Source organism: Zootoca vivipara, chromosome 15 (assembly GCF_963506605.1).
Source record: "Zootoca vivipara chromosome 15, rZooViv1.1, whole genome shotgun sequence".
NCBI lineage: Eukaryota > Metazoa > Chordata > Lepidosauria > Squamata > Lacertidae > Zootoca > Zootoca vivipara.
The window spans coordinates 6709227-6724854 of NC_083290.1; the positions used below are offsets into that span (position 1 = coordinate 6709227).

The window sequence follows — 15628 nt, forward strand, 5'->3', positions numbered from 1 at the left end:
AAGATTTTTTTAAAGAGAAGATTTATTGATGATCGTTGGCTTTTGAGTTTGATGTTCCCGACGGGACTTCGTTGAGAAGATCAACTTCTGCAGACAGCTTGCTCCAACGTGAAGGCTTTTCAAAAGCGCCGAGCCTGGGGAGGCTCTTCCCTACACCCACCCACACACCCGGGTGTGTGTTTTGGGGAGCTTGTTTGGGGCATTGATTTCTGCCTCTGTTGTGGACATCTGAGAAGGGAAAGCATCTCCCGCCTGCCTCCTCCTCCTCCAGCCTTGCTTGCAAACTTTTGATCCTACTCCGCCTCCCAAAAACACACACACACAAAAAGCTGACAACGACATACCCAGCGCCACAGCCACAGACCCCAACCACCCGCCCGCCCCCCTAACCAAAGACAATGGTTCACTGTGCCGGTTGCAAAAGACCCATCCTAGACCGCTTCCTCTTGAACGTTTTGGACCGCGCTTGGCACGTCAAATGCGTTCAGTGCTGTGAATGCAAATGCAACCTGACCGAGAAGTGTTTTTCCAGGGAAGGGAAACTTTACTGTAAAAACGACTTTTTTAGGTGAGTCCAAAAGTTTTGGGGGGCTTTGGGGGGGGAAGGGGTGCTCTCTTTTGTCTCACTTTCTGTGTCTGAAATCCTATGTGTTTCCTAGGGACTAAGCCCGCTGTGTTCAGTGAGGTTAGCTCCCGGGGGGGGGGGAAATATGCCCTTGCGCGCTTGGCCCTAGGGAAGCGCGTTTTAGGACTGTGCAAGGGTGTATGGGGTCGTCGCAGCTCGTATGCTTGCTTCTAAGGAACCGCGCATAGGATCGCGGCTTGCATGCTTATTCCTGGATGGGTGCATCTAGGATCGCAGCTTGCACGCCTACTCCGGCGTGAGTAGGGTCGCAGCTCCTGAGCGTCCTCCTGGGGGGTGGGCCCCGTTAAACACAGTGGGACAACGCCCCCCCCCCAAACACGCCGGAGATTGCTCTGTTCATCAACTTTGGGTAACAGGGAGGCGTTATTTCCCTAACCCACCTCCGCGGCATCGCGTCCAAGTTAAGGTACCATGCCTTAAACTTTTCTCCTGCTTCCCGCCCCCCCCCTTTATGTGCGTAAAGGAGAGGAGCAGTCAGTACCAGGTTTTGCTTGCTCCCCCCCCCCAAAAAAAACCCCACAATACCTCCCGGGCTTTCCTATCTACCCCGGGCCCTCTTTGAATTGTCAGGACTTCCCCAGGATACCTGACGGAACTACCCGGCCTCTGAACATTTACAAAAGTGCTATTTCCACCACCACAACCAGACGCAAGCGGACTTAGACTTTCTAAGACCCCTTTAAAAAATATATATATTGCCTGGATAAAATATTTGGGGGAGGGCAGGCTGATCAGCCCTCAGGGCAAGGATATTTCTGTTTCGTGCAGCGCGTTATTATTACTATTATTATTTATTAATTAACTGCAACAATAAGAAAATGCGGGATCCGTTATGCGTCGGGAGGCTCGTCTGTTTTTGTCCAGCGGGCCTTTGTTCTAGAGTAGCGAAGAGTGATGGATGTGTCAGCTGTCAATCAGTGCCTGGGAAAAGGGAGGGTGACCTTAAAAAAGAAAATGATTTTTTTCTCTCTTCTCCCTCCCGCCTCCCAGGACGGGGGGGGGGGAAGGGTTGGACTTTCTGCAAAGTTCAATTCGGGAAATCTCGTTTCTAATATGACCCACTTTAACAAGTCACACTTCCCTTCTCTCCCACCACTCCCCCCCCCATCGCCAAATCTCATCACCGTATATGGCCTTTTTGCTAAACCAAACAAAGGGCAGAAGGGAGAAAGCGGGATCCCTGGAATTTTAAAGTTGTTTTTAAAGCGAACTCCTATATTTCCACTCACACCCTAAAATGTTCAGAACCCAGCTCTTCAAATCTGCCTGGTTTTCAAACCGGACAGATAAAATAACTAAGTCGACGTTCTCACTGTAGGTGAGCGGAAGCCTTACTCTGAGGAGACTCATTGAATTTAACGAGCATGACAAACTTCGGTTCGTTCGTTTCAGTAGGTCGTCTACTGAGAGTACAGCTTGGCTGAATACAACCCTTGATATGCGCGCGCGTGTGTAGTTAGATACAGATAAATCTATCAGGATGGATAGATAGATAGATTAGATTAGATTAAACCCCCTAGCAGCACCTACCTCAACGGCGGGGAAAGGACTTTTGCAGATCATTTTCTGTTTTCCTTTCCAATTTCGTAACAACGTGGCATCGGTTTCCTTTCGGCGCCCATCGATTCAATCGCGAGAGGGAGATCACTGCTAAAGCCACTCTTTTTGTGATCAAAGAAAAAGGTCTGAGAGTAAATATATAAACAAAAGGTTTGTGCAAGAGGGGAAGGAGGGGCTGACCTTGAACTGGCCAGGTTTCTTTCTCAGTGGAAAAATACACCGCGACCATAGCCCACCCTGTTACCATCAAGCGCTTCTTTTGAAAACTGGGCTTCTTTTAGGTGTTTTAAAAGGGCCAAAAAACCAAACCCGGTCAAACACGTCGTCCTCCACCCCTCGCCCTGCGAAATTGAATGATGCTCCCCTTCTGTGCCAATATTTCGTCTTGCTATCTTTCCAAGGAGGCTTCCTTTTTGCGGCATTCTTTGTTTCTTACTAATCGTAATTAAAATGATAGTAAACAGCATTTTTGGACAATTTAAAGAAGGTGGGAGGGAGGCCAACTTTTAAAAACAAAAAAGCACCAGAGGAAAATATGTCTCCTCCTTTTTATTTTTGCTTTATAAGAATTCCGTTGAGGCTCCGACGGTTATTAAAAACGATGCAGGCTAAAGGAGAACTTTCAAATGTGCCTTTAGGCAATAAAATAACAATCGTGATAATATGCCATTTTGGCGCATGGAAGCGGTATAAAAATTAACCTAAGATATTTTTTTAAGTGTGTTAAGTGAAGCGAGCTTCGTTTTCCTCTGGAAGCAAACGATCGAGTAGGCCTAAATAATACCCTTTTACGCGTAAAGCTTTTCGGTAGTATTTTATCCAAAGGAAGGACTTTGACCTGACAGGCAACAGAAACAGGATTATCTGAAGGGCTGGGGCAGTGGAGAAAATCTTAAAACATGTCCCTGCGAAAAATTAGGAACTTCTAAATGCTGCGATCCTCATTTCACCGACTGGAGAGTAAACTCAATTGAACTCAGTCGCGGGCTTTTGAGTAAACACGTTTGTGGTTACAAATTTAGTAAAAATCCGGGAGGTGAACAGCGGGGTCTTTCCTTCCTCTCAGAAGTAAATGCCATTGAGTTCAAATCGACTTACTCCCAGGCAAGTGGAGCAAGGCCTTGTGCAATGGCACTTACTCCTGAGTAAACGTACGTGGGGTTTCCCCCCTTCAAATGGTGAATTTAGGTTGGCTTGTGCCTTTCAGCAACCTCTCCCCACTTAACGCATTCTAGCGAGATGTTCTCTTAATTCCCAATTTATTTTATTTGCCAGCTACTTTCGGAGGTTAGCAAAAATTAAACAGGCAATGAACTGCGGGGGGGCGCGCGGAAGAAACCCGACTTTTGCTTATGTAGCGTTCTCTTAGGCGTGGGGTAGGTTTATTTTCACACATAATCAATAATAATAATAATAATTTTACTGTTTATACCCCACCAACCTGGCTGGGTCACTCTGTAGAAGTTATTTTCTCCTGCCGACTCGGAGCACACACGGGGGCTGTGTGTATTGGGAGAGGTGTGAGAATTCACCTAGGAAATTCCAAAGTCCAGACGAGCGGGGGAAGCAGGTTCCTAATGCGAGGATTTGCGCCTTGGGCACAATCCCTTTGCGTGTGTTTGCTTTGAAAAAGCCGGGTGATAACTAGATCTGAATAAGGAAATGCGTTTCCGGCTGACGAAGCCTGCGTGTCAACACGGGCAGGCACACACGAGGGTCCCGTCCTCTCTCCGCCACCCGCAGCAGATCTAAGAATTCACTTTGCACCCGCGCGGGCGACTTGGAATCCTGTTTTCACACGTCTGGGTTCCAGAAACCCCTTGATCTTTGTTGATCCCTCCCGCAGGGGACCCGCTGGAATGAATGGGCACTGAGGTCCATTAAGTCCAATGGGTCTACTCTGAGTAAAGTCACCTGGACGACGGACACACACTCCTTACCCGCGAGGGCAGGCATGAGTTAGGGTGGAGATGGCAAATCTGAGTTTCCAAGACTGGGAAGAGTATTTGAGGGGAAAGAAGCGGTTTTTTAGCATCCCAAGGCAGGAGGAGAGAAAAAGCTATTCCATCCGCTGAGAACTTCCTAAGAGGCCCAGTCCATCTGCCGCCTTTCTGCGGTTTGAAATGGGCCAACGCCTAGATTCTGCCGAAGCGGCTCTGTAAAAGGCTGCGACGAAGTCAGCGCAGTCTAGAGAAAGCGGAAAGGGGAATCCAGAGCACAGGGGTGGGGGGTAGAAATAAAAGAATAGGGGGGGGGATGACTGAGCAAAAAGAAGAAGAAGATTGGTTTTAAATACTTAGTTGGCGCTCTGGAAACCCTTTCGGGTCTGGAGAGCGGAGCGCGTAAAAGAGATGAGAGGGTGGATGGATGGCTCACAGCGCAGTCCGAGGCATGTTTACTCGGGAGTAAGTTCCTCTGGCTCCTACAGGCCTTGTAAAAATAATACGTAAAAAGGAAATGTTTAAGAGAAGGGAGGGGAAATATGGCTGGCCAAAAAGAACGTGGCACCCAGAATGAAAAGCGCGGGGGAGACAAAAGAGCTGCGGGACTAAGGGAGGCGAGGAAGTAAAGGGAAGATCTTCGCGCGGAAAGGGAATAAAAGCGGCGAAGGGAAAGGGGGTGTCCGGAGGGCCAGGGAAGGGCCGTGGCTGCTCCGTGGGCAGAGCACCTACTTTGCAGGCGAAAGGTCCACGGCTGAACCCCTCGAAGAGAAGCTGCCAGCCCGTGTCGGGAATACGGAGCCATAGCTGTCAAGTTTTCCCTCTTCTCGCGAGGAAGCCTATTCAGCATAAGAGAATTTCCCTTTAAAAAAGGGAGAACCTGACAGCTATGTACGGAGCGCCAAATCGGGACCCGGCGCCTGAATCAGCAGCGTTTGCTATTCTTTGAGCTTGGCAGAGAGGAAATAGATTGGGGGGCGGGGGTGTGTGAACTAATGTTAGGAGCCAGGAAGAACAGTTCCTTGTTCCTAGTTAAAAGGACGACCTGTCCCCATTGTTTAAATCCACCTGCTCTCTGTGTTATCCCCTCGCATCTCGGTTCCTTCACTGCGAGCGATCGCGCACCCCCCCCCAAATAAAACAAACTAGTTTGTTTCCCCCCCCTCCCCATGGAAAGATGCCATCCTGTGCAGGTCTACTCGCAAGTCAGCCTCGAAGGGGGAAAGAGGATTGTTCCCGGATCAGTGGGTGCCTAAGGCCCGCTTAGGCTTCGGAGTTTTAAGTTTCTCGGGACTTACTTGCGAGTAGGCACGGGTAGGCTTGTCGATGTCAAAAGACACCAGGGCGCTTGCCCGGGAGAGCCTGGCTTCTTTCTGCTTTAAGGGGAGGGGGGACTCCTTCCTTTTTCATCAAGTTTCCAGTCCCTCTTGTCCCGCGTCGCCAAGGAATCGCCTGCAAGCGGCCTCGGCTAGCGGGACGAAAGGCTTCCTGCATGCAATCATTCCCTGCTTCACCAACCCCGTCGCTTTTTCCTTAATTATTTTATTTTATTTTATACAGTATTTTAAAAAGCACCAGCAACCCGCTCCCTTGGAAGAAAGAAAAACAAATACATCTGATTTTTTTAAATAATAATGAAACAAAAACTAACAACACTCAAACACTTGGTAAGATGCAATGAGCCAAACCATTAGGTAAAATGGCCCCCCTTCCAATTTTATGCCCACCATGTGTGTCCACGGCTCTAAGCACGTGGGAAACATTAAACCCGCTAACCCATTCGACGCCTGGATTTCCAGGCGGCTTTACTCCTAGGTAAGCCAGGTCGCTAAATAGGCCTTCCTGTATCTGTCTCTGTCTTTCCTTCGTCCCTTTAATGAAACAATTCGCGTTTGATTCCTATTTCCCTCCGCGAGAACAAGCAGCCTTCGGCAAACGCGGACACGTATCTTAAACGGCCGTGTGCACGCGCGATGCTAGCACAAGGGAAGCGCACGTTGGTCGTGGTTGTTTTAAGGACCCGCTGGTTTCAGTGGGAGACGGTGAATGGGGGGCGGGAGAAAGGTTTCGACTTTGGCTGAATCGCGATGCCTGCCTGCGCACTTGGGGACAAGGTGGGGAATGGAGGGGCGACGTTACGGACCCCTCCTCGCCATAGCTGCCAAGTTATCCCTTTTTTTAAGGGATTTTCCCTTATGCTGAATAGGCTTCCTATGGCAGCTATGCTCCTCGCTGAACTTCAAGCTTGTGGCTAAGACTATCTCGGTCCAGCGGACCTTGTATTGCCCCGTGGGTTTTTCCATGGCTTGTTTTTACCCACACGGCTCCGAGACGCGAATATTTATTTTAAGGCGTGTAGAAGAAACCTCTTAGGTGAATAAATGCAACAAATAATTGAAATATCCACCCCCCCACCCCGATTTTCTTTCTCTCTCTGAGATGCGTTGGGTTGCCTCTAGCGTTTGGCCATTCTGAGAGCAAACCCCTCGCAGTTGAAAGCTAAGTCAGCCGCGTTGCAATGGGTCTACTTTGGGTAGGACTAAGCTTGGATACAATCCATATGTTTACAAGTGACTTGACTGGCGATTGTACATAGGACAGCACCTAAAAATGTATTTTCGTGATGTGATTTGCCACGAGCAACTTATAGGCACACACGCATATCCGCATGCAGACGTATTCGTGGATATTTAGGATTGACTGCATACTTCCAGGTTCAGGAAAAAAACTTGTCTGGAGTGTCGTTTGGCGGTTTAAAAAATCGGGCAGATTTGTAGACAGAAACATACACGCAGCACACCAAATATATACTGCACCTATAGATTAGATACCTTATATGTCACTGCAAAGAATGAACAGTGCATAGAAGCTCTCTAGTCGTGGAGAATTGAGGTGGTGGGGGTGATGATGATCTTCGTGTCTCCTCGAAAGTAAGCCCCGTGGCATTGCATGGCAATTGTTCCAACGTAAAGCTGCATGGAAAGTAATGACATCGGGGTGTCATATCCCTACTCAAGAGTAGACCCATTGAAATTAACGGACTCGCGATAGACATTTCCAATAATTTCAGTAGGTAGGTCTACTCTGAGTAGGACTAGCGCTGCCGTACAGTATTTCCCCCCCAAATCCACGTAGAAGTAGATGCTTCTATCCCGGAGTATTTTAAACTGATGGAGGCGATTCATCCACCCAGAAGCATTTTTCAGGTGGCAGGGCTAGGCGTTTTTATCTGACAGCTGAGTACTGTACTACTTGGGAAGGGGCGGAGGGGGAAGTAAACGGGTAGATGAGATCAGGATTTCGGTGTGGGGAGCTGGAAAGCAAGGGCAACGAACTTTTCATTGGGTCGAACCTGTTAGGTGTGCCGAGTAGGAAGATTCAGGATGGAGAATAAAGGAATCTTTAACTGAGAGAGAAATTATTTAAGTGTTTTGGGGAGACAGTTAAAAATCCAGGTGAAAATTGTGTGTGTGTACATATGTGTGTGCAAATGAAAAAACAAAATAACATTTTTAATTAGTAGTATATATTATTATTATTATTATTATTAATAATAATAGTTGGGAATTTACCCCCTGCAAAACATGTGAATAAATGACCACAATAGTGGTTTTTCTCACATTTCTATTTGCATTTTCCCGAAAGGAGCCTACTTGCAGTCTGGTCCTGCCAGGCTTTTTAATTTAGGAATAAAGCCCTTCTTCATCTTAGCCATCCTTTAGGGTAGAGACATGAATCAAAACAAAGCCGGCACAAACTTATCTGGGAGTATTCAGTGGGGGGTTACTTTTGAGTAGGACGTAAGTTGACCATCCAGTCAACAAAAGTCCCCTGGGTTGGTCCCCATTGGTAGAAGATTGCACTGCAAGCAATGCATGGAGAGATCCAGCGATGGATCTCTTGGGGCCATCAATACCTGAGATCGATGCTTTCAGGAACAATGCCCCCCACCCACCGCAGTTGTTGTGATTGTAATTTTTAATACTGAATTTTAAATTGCTGCAACCGGTACCTCGAACCTGGTGGCGAAGGACGAGTAATAAATTGAGATAATATCAATTAATTCATTAATACAGGGTGACCAGGTCAAGATCTGGGCAGGCCTTTTGGAGGACAGATTCAATATCGAAGGGAATAAGCTTGCCTTGCTTCTGAGTGTGAGACACGCACACACTACCTCCTGGGAGCTTACTTGTCCGATCAAGCCGTTCAAGGCTGTGTTTTCCATAATAGTGGCACCAGAACAAAATGGGGTGTTGGGAGCACAGTAGGGTCAACGTATATTTCTAGATGGGTGAATTGCATTTCTCCCATCTCTGGGTGTAGGGGAAATATATTTTAATGACAGGGGACAGAGCCCAGCAATGGGGAGGGGCAAGTGTGGACGAGCTCATTGTTTGTGGGGGGCCGTTGTCCCCCTTGCACTTCTCTAGCCCCACTCATGGCAAGCGAAGAACTGGTGGTTCGAACGATCTTACAGTAATAGATGAAGCCGCCTTGTATTAAATGCATCTAGCTCAGAATAGTCCACCCTGCTTCCCTGTGGGTGAGAGAGAATCTTACCCCATCACCTGTTCCCTGATCCTTTGAAGCAGGAGATGTTGGGGATGGAACTGTGGGACATTTCTGCATGCAAAGACCTAGGCCATCCTTTGCGTTAACTTGGCCAAGGAGATCTACTTCTTCTTTGGCACGGAGGGAGCCATGTCGAAAGGCATCGCACATCTCCCAAATTCAGCTTTAATGGTTATTAGGGCGTCGTTAATCAAAAGTGTCAGTCCTCTGGAAAGGAAACTCCCTGCCAGGCCTCTCTCCCATCTCCCTGTACAAACTCCCTTGTCCTCTTTCCAGGTCAATTACAGCTGCAGCAAACCTTTTATTTATATTCATGCTAATACATTTTGGCCTACAAAGTCTGGCCGACCTATGTACCTGGGAGCAAGCCCCCCGCTGAATTCACCAGGGCTTACTCCTGAGTAAGACAGGGCAATTGGAGCAGCAGCCTTGCTAAATTTAACCCTGCACCCGCCCCCAGGAGAAGGAGCCAATGTCATGAAAACTGGAAGAGAACATGCAGTCGATTCTCTTGATTCTTGGCTTGGAAGGAGCAACAAGGCCCAGAGATGGCAAGCGGGCAATTGGAGAAAGCTTATAAGAATATCCCCTGGCTGTTTCCTCTCCTTCTCCCCTCTCTCTGTGGAAGGCAAGGCTATCCGTGGTTAGTAGCCATGAAGGCTGCGTTCTGCCTTCATTGTCACAGGCAGCAATGCTTCTGAATGTCAGTTGCTGAGAATCGCAGGATGAGAGTGTGCTGTTGCGCTCAGGCCCTGGTTGTGGGCTTTGTGTTTGGGCACCTGGTTAGCCACTAAGATAACAGGACCCTCGACTAGATGGGTCCTTGGCAGGACTCTTGTCTACGTTCTCCAGTCCCCTTTTCTTGCAGCTTAGAGAGATGGGTAGAAAGAGCGGCCAGCGGAGGGTTGGAATGCAGAGCACAAGAGCATCTTAAAGATCCCGGAAGCCGAGAATATTAGTTTTGCAGCTTTGCTTGGGGAAGGGCTGTGGGTCATGGGCAGAGAACCTGCTTCTCATGCAGGAGGTCCAAGATTCAATCTACAACATCTCCCAAGTAAGGCCAGGAGAGACCTCTTGTCTGAAAACCCTGGAGAGCTGCTGCCACTTGGGGTAAATAATACTGAGCTAGAGGGAGTAATGGCCTGACTTGATTGGTACAAGGCAGCTTTTTTGTGTTCCCATGTTTAGTTCATTAATTTGTAGTTCCTATGTTTCTTTCATTGCTCTTCTTTGTAATTCTGTATATTAGGCTTTTGTAGCTTAGTCTGGTGTGTCAGCATTATTAGGTCCTAGTTGTATGACAGTTAAAAACAACATCTTCATATTTCTAATAATTTCTACCTGAGTTTGCTTTTTTTCCTCCTCCCTCCCCAATCAATTTTCCTTTCATGTTGTGACTTTATAGACTGTAAGGCTCAGGATGCAGAGATTGCCCCCTCCCTCCCATTTCCCCCCTTTTTGTTCATCTAGGATCTCCTCTGGGAGCCTCTAGGACTCTCCGGATTCAAATAAGCTTAGGATTCCAGACCCTTGTCCAAGGGAGCACTGGAACCATATAGAAAATGATCCAAATAATAAATAAGAGAAGCAGTGTAGAACTTTACAATCCTCTTCCTTCCGCCCCTGTTCTTTTTGCGATGTCCACCCAGCAACCCTGTGAGGTAGGCAGTGCTTAAACTTTGAGAATAAAGTACTGGGGTTGTAGACTTGCCTGGAAGGCACAATCTGCACCCCAAATCTCATTTACCCAAACTCAGATTTGCTGGGTATGCAAGCTCCTTGCTGCTTGAACCTGATTTTCTCCCTCCAGGCTCCTCCTATTATCCTCATTAGCTGCTGCTTCTAGCCAGAAAGAGATGCCTAGGACAGCTTCTGAAGATTATTTCCATTGCTTTTACAGCCAAGTCATGCTACAGAAAACAGGTTCCAGGGTTGCTAATTCCCAGCTGTTGATCACTCTTAGTGATTCCATAGAAATACTTTTAGAACAGTGGCTGAAATGCCTCAAACCAGCTAGAGAATCCCTTGGGTGGGAGCTGGAGGTGAACGTAAACAGGATCATATCGGTACTATTGTCTTCCCAAGAAGGGTACGTTTATGTTGGTTGGCCAATGCAGGAAGGAGATGATGGTAGAGCCTGTTCCACACCATACATTCAAAATACACATGCCTTCCCTTGAAGGAGGCACCCCCAATCTCAGCCCTCCAGATGTTTTGGGACTACAACTCCCATCATCCCTAGCTCACAGGACCAGTGGTCAGGGATGATGGGAGTTGTAGTGCCAGAACATCTGGAGGGCCGAGTTTGGGGGGTGCCTGCCTTAAAGGATCCTGGGAGCTGTAGTTTGTTAAGGGGTGCTATAATTTGCATCTCCTTGAGGGAAAACTACAGATCACATTATTCTTTTCTGGGCAGTACGCTACGTGCTTTAAATATGTGTAGGGTGTGCTTTAAGTATACGGTATAGATCTGTATTGCAGTGTATTATTATTATTATTATTATTATTATTATTATTATTATTATTATTATTATTGCTACAATGTCTTACCTGCCCTTCTCCCAAAGCTCCCAGGGCAGTTTACAGCAATTAAAACAGAGCAATAATATTTAAATGCAATACTATGCAATATTTAAAGACAACTTACAACCAAAAAAATAAGATGGGTCCTTAAAACATACATCTCAGGTGCCCAAAGGCAAGATAAAGGGGTGCAATCTCTCCCCACTCACCTTGGTGGGGAGTTCCCTAACTTAGGTGCTGGGCTGCAACTGCCACCCCAAACTTCTGAGGGCAATGGAACAAGCGACAGGGGGGCACCCTCCACCGATCTCAGTGCTTGAGAGGGCCTGTCGGAAATGTTCCACTTCAGCGTACTTCATTCCAGCACGGCCCCAAATAAATAAAGGAAGGGAGTAGAAACAAAATCTTAGAGTAGAATGCCCAGCTGCAGGATACTCCATTCCATTCCACCTCCTGCCCAGTTTTCCAATCCCACCCACCCTCCAAAACCACACCACTAAACCCATATTCTCTTGGCTATTTTAAAGCTATCTTGGCTATCTTTTAAAGAGTTCCTTCCATGGGTTTTTGTTCTTACTGCAAACCTCAGGGTTGTGCTTCGAGGTTGCTGCTGATGCCTCCCTTTCTCATGGATGGCGCCGTTTTGGCAACATAAAGGAATGGTCTGTGCCAGCTGTGCTTCAGGAATAGAGGGAATGTTCCTTATTAAATATGTCTGTCCATGTCACACACTTTGGGGTGGAACGTAAAACAAAAAAGGACCAGGCTTCAGCCCATAGGAACCATGCAGTCTGAATTTCAACCTTGCAGGGAATCGAGGAGGAAGGGAAAGACTAGAGTACGAAATCTGGGTTGCCAGATTTTTAAATATATATATATATATATATATATATATATATATATATATATATATATTTAATCTGCCTTTGCTCCTGTGCTTTTCAGCAGCAACCAGCACAGCAGGTATTAACAGGTGTTGCTCATTATCTTTAGGCCAGGAACAAAATCCATCAGCTGGTTTTCCTGCAGATCATGTTGTCCTGCTTGGCGCAGGAGCAAAGCAGGCGAGGATTTTCTGTTTTTGTTTTCCCCCTGGTTCGCTGCGAAGCCTAATAACAAGGGATGGTGGCGTTTGGGCTCTGAGCCAGGGACACTTTGCTACGGGGCGGAGTAGGAATGGGAAGCTTTTCAGCACTTCTGAGCGGAGATGAAAATAAGAGGACAGGCCCACAGACTCCGCCTAGTACCCCTCTGTAAAATATCTGTGCTTTTACGAAATTTGGGAAGCACAAAGTGCCCTTATTTTAACCTAGGATGACAAGGTGCAAAATGGGATGAGGGATTTTCAGCATTCAGTAAAAGCTCAGCAGCCTATTTTGGCATCAAGAGATAAGCAACCCCCTGAACTGAGCTTTATCCTTTTTAATTGCTTTTAATTGCTATGCTTTCGAATGGTTTGTCTTACTGCGTATTTTAACTGGGGGTGCTTAAATGCCCCATTGGAACTGCCATTGCATATTTTAATGGTGTCGTTGGTTTTACAGTTGTAAAGTGCTTGGAAGCCCTGTTGTCATATAAGGTAAAGGTAAAGGGACCCCTGACCATTAGGTCCAGTCGTGACCGACTCTGGGGTTGCGTGCTCATCTCGCATTATTGGCCGAGGGAGCCGGCGTACAGCTTCCAGGTCATGTGGCCAGCATGACAAAGCCGCTTCTGGCGAACCAGAGCAGCACATGGAAACGCCGTTTACCTTCCCGCTGTAGCGGTCCCTATTTATCTACTTGCATTTTGACGTGCTTTCGAACTGCTAGGTTGGCAGGAGCTGGGACCAAGCAACGGGAGCTCACCCCGTCACAGGGATTCGAACCGCCGACCTTCTGATCAGCAAGCCCTAGGCTCAGTGGTTTAGCCCACAGTGCCACCTGGGTCCCTAAATAAATTAATTGTTATTAGCGGTAGAAGTATTTGCAGCTTCCCTCCCACGATATACACTTTCTGCACAACATGGATCTGTTTGTTTCAAACGTTTACCCGGTATTTCACAAATTTACACTGAAATGCTAAAATACTTGATCGAAACAGAACCACGCTGAAAGAGTTACTACATTCTGACATGAGAACAGCAGCAGTTAAAACAAAGATATTTGGAACCTCGGATTAAAAAGCAATTTTAATAATAATAATAATAATAATAATAATAATAATAATAATAATAGTGTCCAGGGTCTGTTGAAAAGCCAATAAAGCAGGAACCTTAAAAATGACCTTCTACCCAGTCAAACCATTGGATCATTTAGCTCAGTGTTGTCAACACTGACTGGCAGCAGCTCTCCAGGGTTTCAGGCAGGGCGTCTCTCCTACCCTGATCTGGAGGTGCCAGAGACTGAAACTGAGACCTTCTGCATGCAAAGCCTTGAAAAACTAGGATTAGAGCCTAGGCCACACCAAAAAGAGCAATTTGCTTTGCCATTCATGTTGTTTGTTATTCATCCAGGTTACCAAATACAGTGGTGTTGTTGTTGTTTAGTCGTTTAGTCATGTCCGACTCTTTGTGACCCCATGGACCAGAGCACGCCAGGCACTCCTGTCTTGCACTGCCTCCCACAGTTTGGTCAAACTCATGTTCGTAGTTCGAGAACATTGTCCAACCATCTCGTCCTCTGTCGTCCCCTTCTCCTTGTGCCCTCAATCTTTCCCAACATCAGGGTCTTTTCCAGGGAGTCTTCTCTTCTCATGAGGTGGCCAAAGTATTGGAGCCTCAGCTTCACGATCTGTCCTTCCAGTGAGCACTCAGGGCTGATTTCCTTCAGAATGGATAGATTTGATCTTCTTGCAGTCCATGGGACTCTCAGTGGTACCTTGGTTTAAGTACACAATTGGTTCTGGAAGTCTATACTTAACCTGAAGCGTACTTAACCTGAAGCGAACTTTCCCATTGAAAGTAATGGAAAGTGGATTAATCCGTTCCAGACGGTCCACAGAGTACTTAAACTGAAGCGTACTTAAACCGAGGTATGACGCTACCCTTAGAAGGAGGCCTGACCTATTTCACCCCAAGCCAGCCTATCTGAACCTATTTTCTTCAGTTATTTTTCATAATTTCAGTTGTCTTTTCTTTCTTTTTGTAATGCAGTGCTTCAGGACGGACCGCAGCTTAGCTGGGGAAACATATCCCTGCGGGGAGAGGCAATGATGGGGTCAGAAAAAAGCCTCTCCTGTTGAATTTCTGTCTGTTGAGTAGCTATTAAGTACACAGTTGGGGAGCGGGAGAAGCCGACTGTATTAGCCAACACAATATCCTCTCTCTCCACTGGAGACCCTTGTTTCATTCCCACCAAAACAGTCTTGAAATAACTCTTTAAAAAAACACCTCTAAAATACCCCCATCCTTTTAAAGGAGCATACAGTTGTTCGGAAATATAGCTTAGATGTGGGGCCTGCAACAAAGTGCTGCAGTATGGTGTTCCTGTTCAGGGTTCTAGCCAGCTTAAGGATTTGGCCAATGGCCCATCTGGTCCAGCATCCTATTCTTTCAGTGGCCGACCAAATTCAACAACAGCTCTCCCCGCTTGCAGCCCCCAGGAAATGGCGTTCAGAGCCATTTCCTGTCTTCGAAAGTGCGGGGGGGGGGGGTGCCGCCATTGTGGCTAGTCCCCATTGCAGACCGTCCACAAGTGTCCCTATTTTCCAGGGACATCCCTGATTTAGAAAAGCCCAGGCACTGAGGTCCAGCACCAAGGGCCTTCTGGCGGCTCCCTCACTGTGAGAAGCGAAGTTACAGGGAACCAGGCAGAGGGCCTTCTTGGTAGTGGCGCCCACCCTGTGGAACGCCCTCCCATCAGATGTCAAAGAAATAAACAACTATATGACATTTAGAAGACATCTGAAGGCAGCCCTGTTTAGGGAAGTTTTTAATGATTGATGTTTCAATGTATTTTTAATCTTTTGTTGGAAGCCGCCCAGAGTGGGCGGGGCATAAGTAATAAATAATAATAACTATTATTATTAGATCCTGGAATGTCCCGCTTTTCCATAGGATAGGGTTGCCATGTTTCAAAGAGTAAAAAGTGATTTTTCAATTCATTTGCCTAAGATTCAGGACAAAGGATTCTGCCTTTCAGAAATCCCCCCACCCCCGGGGGACGTCAATTGAAATCCTGGTAATGTTCGAGAAAACCCAGATGTATAGCATCTCAACCTTAGGATGTTTCTGTTTTCATTGGAGAAATGTTGGGAGTTATCCGACCCCTGAGCCGTCTGAAGGCAACCCTGTACGGGGAAGTTTTTAAAAAATCTTTAATGTTTTATTATGTTTTCATATCTGTTGGAAGCTGCCCAGAGTTGCTGGGGCAACCCAATAAGATGTGTGGGGTATAAATGGTAA

The 15628-nt window shown here is 46.9% G+C and overlaps 1 protein-coding gene across 1 annotated transcript in view; it reads left to right on the forward strand.

Annotated features, from left to right (window-relative positions):
• The first annotated feature begins 398 nt into the window (after nucleotides 1-398).
• Nucleotides 399-15628, forward strand: part of LHX1 (LIM homeobox 1) — a 49979-nt gene continuing 34749 nt past the window's right edge. The window contains exon 1 of the mRNA XM_035139753.2: nucleotides 399-568. Coding sequence (XP_034995644.1) covers nucleotides 399-568 — 170 coding nt within the window. The remainder of the gene's footprint in view (nucleotides 569-15628) is intronic.